This window comes from Cryptomeria japonica, chromosome 10, assembly GCF_030272615.1.
Source record: "Cryptomeria japonica chromosome 10, Sugi_1.0, whole genome shotgun sequence".
Taxonomy (NCBI): domain Eukaryota; kingdom Viridiplantae; phylum Streptophyta; class Pinopsida; order Cupressales; family Cupressaceae; genus Cryptomeria; species Cryptomeria japonica.
Genome location: NC_081414.1, coordinates 902,883,472 through 902,890,357, shown reverse-complemented (window position 1 = coordinate 902,890,357; position 6,886 = coordinate 902,883,472). Strand labels below are relative to the sequence as shown.

The following is a 6,886-nucleotide window of genomic DNA, read 5'->3' as shown; positions in this document are numbered from 1 at the left end:
TTTATTGGTGCAGGAGCACCTCTTCAACAAGAAAATCATGGATCTAAGGATGAATACTAGGATCATAGTGTTTTTATTAGTGTCTTGTGTTTATGCAAGTTTCATGTATTCAATAAAGACCCCACCATAACAAAAATTGTCATTGATTAGGCAATTTGATAAGCCAATTGGGACAATGTGGTCAATAGGGGTAGTAGGATGTTTGTTTTTGTGTTTGATGAGTTTTTAGGTTTTCTTAGTGGTGTTTTGTTGATCCAATTTGTGTGGATCCCAAACTTGTAGTGTTTGACAACTTTTATGCAAAAATGCAACTTTTGAAAATGCAACTTTTGAGAGCAAAAGTGCAACTTTTCAAAATACGATTGATGTAAGCCTTTCAACAGATCCAACCTCATAAAAATTTGGTTGGTAACCATTGGAGAGGGATATAAGACTTGTGTACACAATTCCCAAGTGAGGAGAAGTGTGGTTTAAATTTTTGATGCAATAAGACACAAATAAAACTGAGTTTTCCCAGAAATTCTGAGTTTGCAGAGATTGTACGTCCTTGTACGGATTGACTTGGACAAAACCATTCATGGAGTAGTTGGAGGGATTAATAAAATTTTATTTGGTAGTGGTCTAAGTCTTTGATCATTTTTTAGTAGGGAGAACCCTTCATTTTTCTGACTTTAACCCGGAAAGTAAGGGTTTGGCTAGGGTTTTCCTTGAAAATGGCCATATCTTGCATCTCCTTCCTCTAGAAGTTAATTCCTTTGGTGGAGTGAAATATTGGTCAGTGTAAATTAAGGTTTTCATGGGTTTTTTCAGGGGAGACTTGGTTGTATGGAGAAAGAGATAAATCTAGGTAGGCATCTCCATGTGACTACCTTAAGCAAAATTAGGACAATCATCTTAAAATTTGATAGCGATAGATTCCAGGAATGAAAAGGTGGAATTAGAGGTTATTCACCATCCCCTATATTCTCATAAAGTTGGTTTTGCAGTTGGGAAACCGATACTGGGGGTTGCTTTGCAATTTAGGCCTAATCACCCTAATTAGGTCTCTAGGCTTCTAAAGGGTTCAGACCCTTAGGTTGCAGATCTTTCCAACCCATTTTGGGAATAAGTGTAACTCCCAAAAGGGTATCTATAATGGTGAGTATTTTGTCAGAGTGTGTGGAATATTTTGGAGTTAAAGGCAAAATACCGATCTAGGAGGGCTACTAGCCTAGTGGGTAGGTTTCCGAAGGAGGTATAGGGCATGGGCGCCTAAGTCCAAAATCAATGTTAGGAATAGTTCCTATATGGAATGCATGGACCAATTCCAAAGCCCCTAAGAGCAGGAGTCACCGGTGAGGCATGTTAGAGAAGTTGAAGCCATTTACTCATCTTGAGTAGGTGTTAGGCTTGAGTAGTGGGGAGTAGTTCAAAACCTCAAGATGTGGAGCCCTTCCTTGTAGGGTCATTTTTTTCATTTTAAGGTTCATACCCTAACCTTTTGGACTTGTCCTTAGGTGTAAGAAGGCCTCTGTATCATTTATATTTATGTTGAATGGTGTAATCAAATTCACAGGGACTCAAATTTTGACATTGAGAAGTAAAATGATCTATAGAGAAGCATTTTCTTCAACAAAAAGCCACTTTTTCATCGTCAACTAGTTGTAACCGACAATGATTTCGCACCTTCAATAAAATCTTTGTTGGTAGCCCATTAGATAGGTCCATTTCCACACAAATTTTGGCATAGGTGGAGCTTTGATAGTTAATTGTCTCTTCTAAATAGTAATTATATTCCATAACCCATTGTTGATAGCCAACAAATAGTCTATTTTCCAAAATTGGAAGGGATGATACGACAAACTTACCTAGAAGAAGGTGGAGGAGAAGGTCTTAGTACTCTGGTCAAAGGAAGGACACTAGGATTTCATGCATAAGAAGTTGTTTTTAAGAACCCAAGGGCCATTTTCTAGTACCCAACATTTTTTTGCTACACTAATTCTAGAATGAAAAACCCCTTGGTATAGGGAAAGATACAAGTTTCTTCCTCCAAAAAATATCTCTAGCTTGTCAAAATCCAAGCATGCATTCACTTAACTTCATCCATAGTTTGGTAAATCTACAAATAAAAGCATGGGTTTGAAGGAACCCCTCTCTATCGTTGGGAAAATTGACCCTATGATTTGTGGATGGTTCATGCACATGCTATTTTTAGAGAGAACTATCATTATAATATTACTTATTTATCTTTTACTTTTCTAGCCACTTTGCTATAGGATTCTACAAAGGAGATATTTATTTTATACATAGTTTTTATTTTTATGATGGAGACATTTCCCAATTTTATCATCATTGAATTCAATGCAAACAATGTACCCTTACTCAAGTTTATAGAGATTGAAGATCTCCCTTGCACCGTTGACCAAATCATCTTGTGTATCAAAGTTGGTAGTAGTTTTACTTCAGCTAAAATATGTCATTTTAGCATTATGGTTGTAGATGAGGGTTATGGAATTCGTTTCTTGGTCTCAAAAGCCCAACTATGAGCCAAAGACTCAAGAAATGAAATCCAACATCAAACAATGGAGCTCTTAACTATGAAAGGCAAAAACCAAACAAATGAACAACTTTAACCATGCATTCAACAGACACTTGACTCCATTCTTTCCTATCAATCAAGGTCTTGCACAATAATTATTTTGCTCTCAGATTTTAACACCATGCACAAGAGGCTATGAAAGAATAGAAACCTATGAATTGAAAGTGATGATCAAAATTATTTGCAAAAGGAGACGAAATGTGAAAAAGATCTCAAAGTGACGTTATGACACCAAGATTTCAAGAAGTGAGAGAGAGGCAAACAAATTTATAGATATCCTCGTAGGAAAGACAAGTCGAAAGATGAATGTGGGATAAAGACCTTAGTCATGGATAAATATTTGTACCACATTCTCCAAGTGAGTGTTATGGATAGGAGAAGAAAGGGATAAATAGGATATAGTGGAGATTAGAAATACATTTAGGAATAAATTTAAATAAGAGAGTTTAATGAATCAAGTGGAAGAAAATATTAATGAATATATAATGATATCGATTTAATCACTAGAAGAAATTATGATAATGTATGAGGACATTGGAATAAAATATTTTATGTGCCTACAATGGCATCTAATAATGTTAAACTATTTAATTTAAAATATTTCTCATCAATAAATGATGTATTCCTATAGAACAAATATGGAAAGCTTGGGTCATTGGGAGGAGCTCTATAAGAAACATTATGCAAGTAGTGAATGTTTTATTTAATTTTTTGGTAATTACTATAATAATTTAGGGTGAAAATAAAGTGGTAATTATTTGCCTCATTATTATGTGTGGATGAAAATAAAATTAATACTATTGACTCAACTATATATGGGATTTCTTGGCCATGTATAATTGTCTATTCAAATATCCAAGCATAAACTATAGGTTGGGCTTGGTACAAGTTACCATAAAAGATAATATTTAAATTTTATCGAGTGGTTTCATAGTACTATGATTTAATTTAAATTAGTAGTTAATTCAATCCAAACAATGTACCCTTTCTTAGTTCATTTACATCATTGGTTGACCTTGCAAATTTCCTTCTGTTATTTATTTCTTTGAAATTCATATTGTTGGCTAGCCAAGCTGATCTTCATCCTCTCCCTATAGCCTTCAAAATGATGTCCCTTATAGGTTTTTTACTTTCCTTCACTTTAGGGTTAAATGTGCTTTCAATTACAATATTAATAGCATCAAATTTGATCCTAATTATTTTTTGTTTGGTATCAACAATACTAGAAGGAAGTCTTTCAGTTTTATCCTTTTCAAAGATGGAAGCATATTCTTGGGGGTAGAATAGATAGGTTTTTTTCATACAAGTGTTAAATTTGAACATTTTAATATGAGTGGTGGGAGCAACATTATCAACATTGGGAGACTAGTTAGAAAGTAGATTAATGATAACCTCGCTGGTATGCTTAAGACTTGGAAATCAATGGGCTCAACAATAGTAGATGGGGCAACATCAATGACCCCGGTAAGAAGTAAAATGCAAGTTAAACTAAGTGTATATTGATATGGGTAGTGAATCAAAGCTTGTTGTAGGGGGTATATGCACCATTGTTAATACAATTTTCTATAGATGACAACAAAAAGGAAGGAAAACATATATCTCTTTGGTGTCTTAAGTGATCTAGAAGGGGGGAGTGATAGCCAAGCACAATAGAGAACCTACTCTCTAAAGTAGAGTATTTGATAAGGTGGTAACTCACTTCATTCCAATGAGAAGGCATGGTAGCTCTTTGTTAGCCATTCTAGTGCTTGATCACAACCTCACCTCCTTAAGAAAAAAGTTAATGAACTCCTTGTCTTTGCCTCAAAACTTTTTGACCTTGACAACTCATCCTAGTGGCTTGACTTATCATGGCTATCATAATAGTAAACCTTATGCTGCCTACAACCACCTATATTTTATGCCAAGATTTAACAACATGCTTCATAATGACTTCATCATGTCCTTACATTACTTGGAAGTAAGGAACATTCCCCCTTATGTAAAAATGCCCCATATAGTTTGGTTTCTCTATAACTTAACATAAGAGGGGGACTCAACATGAAACTTCTATCTCCAATAGTAATTTCACTTAAATGACTAGGACCAATATAAATGAGAAACTAAATGCATAAAAAATGAATAAAAAGAAAAATATAAATACTAATATTATTAAAGATGAAAATGAAAATGAATGGTAAGTGAATAACATATAATTTATACACTTCCTATTCATAAACTTAATATAATAAAAAGAAATAAAAAATTATAAATCATTTGATATTAAAAAGTGACTCCGTGGGAAGGGCATGCTTGTAATACATCTTTATCAAATTCTAACATTTGCATGTAGTTTATATATTTTCCCATTTAATATAGCTTTATTTTCAAATAAAAGTATTGATATCATAAAGCTCCCAATTTTCCCTAACAATGAAATTTTAATAAGTCTCCCAGTCTAGCATAACCTAATTATGCCTGTGGGCAATGTAATATTTTATTCAGTCCCCCGCCCTAGCATAACCTAATTATGCCTGTGGGCAATGTAATCAACCAAACAAATCAGAGGTGCTGCTTTGTTCACATCAAAAGCAGACAACTGTTCCTTGGCTTGCCTGCTCAGATCTTCAGCCAATGTTCTGGACTTTTCTACCCCTAACAGTTTAGGATAAGTAGCCTTATCAGCCAGGAGGTCCTTCCCAGCAGTCTTCCCAAGCTCATGAGATGACTCAGTAATATCAAGAATATCATCAACAACCTGGAAAAGCAGGCCTATACACCTTGCAAACATCCTCAGTTTCTCAATCTTTTCCTCAGAGCCACCCCCAAGGATTGCACCAGCCACTACAGATCCCTCCAACAGAGCAGCTGTTTTATGCAAATGAATGTACTCAAGGAGGTCTAGACCCACATCAGAAACACCTGCACTCCTAGCATCCACAACCTGCCCCGCAACTAGCCCTTCTGTACCATTTGCCTTGCCCAACTCAGAAAGGACCCTCAATACCCTTTCTGCCTCAACCCCTTTGGTAGCACAGGCAACATGCTCAAATGCAAATGACAGCATTGCATCCCCTGCCAACAGAGCAACATCCTCACCAAACACTTTATGGTTTGTGGGTTTCCCTCTCCTTAAATCATCATTGTCCAGGCAGGGTAAATCATCATGCATGAGGGACATGGTATGAATGATCTCCACTGCACAAGCAGCTGGCATGGCTGAATCCCCAGATCCACCAACAAGCTCAAAAGCAGCAAGGCACAAAATGGGTCTAACTCTTTTCCCCCCAGCTAGAAGAGAGTACCTCATTGCTTCATGTAAAACCTCAGGGTATGTGAGGCTTACACACTTTTCTAGGGCGTCATTGATCACACTGATCTTGGTGGCCATGTATTTTTTGAAGTCAAATGCACCCACCTTAACTTCATCTGTTTTCTCAACTGCATTCACAAGCTGTGATTTTGCTATTACTCTGCAATTGGGTTTTCTCTTAACCAGATCAGATGCAGTCAGAGAAGCAGAATTACAGAGAAAACCTCTGTTACTTTTGTATGCATTGCTGATATGTGCTATACAACTTCTGTAGCTGCTGCCTGCGAACAGAGGTTTGAGATGATTGGAAGGGAATACAATCATCTCATTCATATGGAGATTTGGCAATGTAGTCCTCATCTCTACCAAAGTTGATAGTGTATAAAACTATACAATTCAGTAATTCAATGTCTCTCACACAAAATGCAAGCCCATTTTATCTTACAATCCAGAGCCCCCAATTTTGAATATCAGTCCAAAGAAAACATGTCTGAATTTCAATCCAAAGTCGCCACTGTTGAATGGATTTCTAAATAAAAACGCATGCATTGAATGACTTTTTCCTGCATAAGAAAATTTCAACCCGAAGTTATCGATGTTGAATGGCTTTTTAAGAATTCGGCCAACGCATGCCAAATATATATTGATTGTGGGAACAAGATTAAAAACGAAAGCCTTTCCTGCTGAAAATATTTTTTTTTTTCAAACACATGGTTTGAAATCCGAACCAGATGGGTTATAACGAGCATCAATTTGAGTTTTTGGCTTGGCTTGATTTAGCTTACACGTTTTTTTTTCCTTGTCCATGTCATCCTGCTTCACACTACATTCCAAACAAGAATCTCTTATATTTATTTTATTATTTTTTTAAAGCAATTTAATGTCTTATAAAGTATTTGTCAATCTTGGTGGCCTAACAATTATTGTTGGGATTGTTGGCTTGGGTACACATGATAATGGCATCTTCAAAGTGAGATTGCAAATTGTTATTAAAAAGTGGTATATGGATTATATCA

At 35.8% G+C, this 6,886-nt stretch overlaps 1 protein-coding gene across 1 annotated transcript; it reads right to left on the bottom strand.

The window, feature by feature from the left end:
* Window positions 1-4,816: 4,816 nt before the first annotated feature.
* Window positions 4,817-6,561, bottom strand: LOC131032027 (geranylgeranyl pyrophosphate synthase, chloroplastic). The gene has a single exon (XM_057962930.2). The coding sequence runs from the start codon at window positions 6,228-6,230 to the stop codon at window positions 5,082-5,084; it is 1,149 nt and encodes a 382-aa protein (XP_057818913.1). The 5' UTR covers window positions 6,231-6,561; the 3' UTR covers window positions 4,817-5,081.
* Window positions 6,562-6,886: the final 325 nt, after the last annotated feature.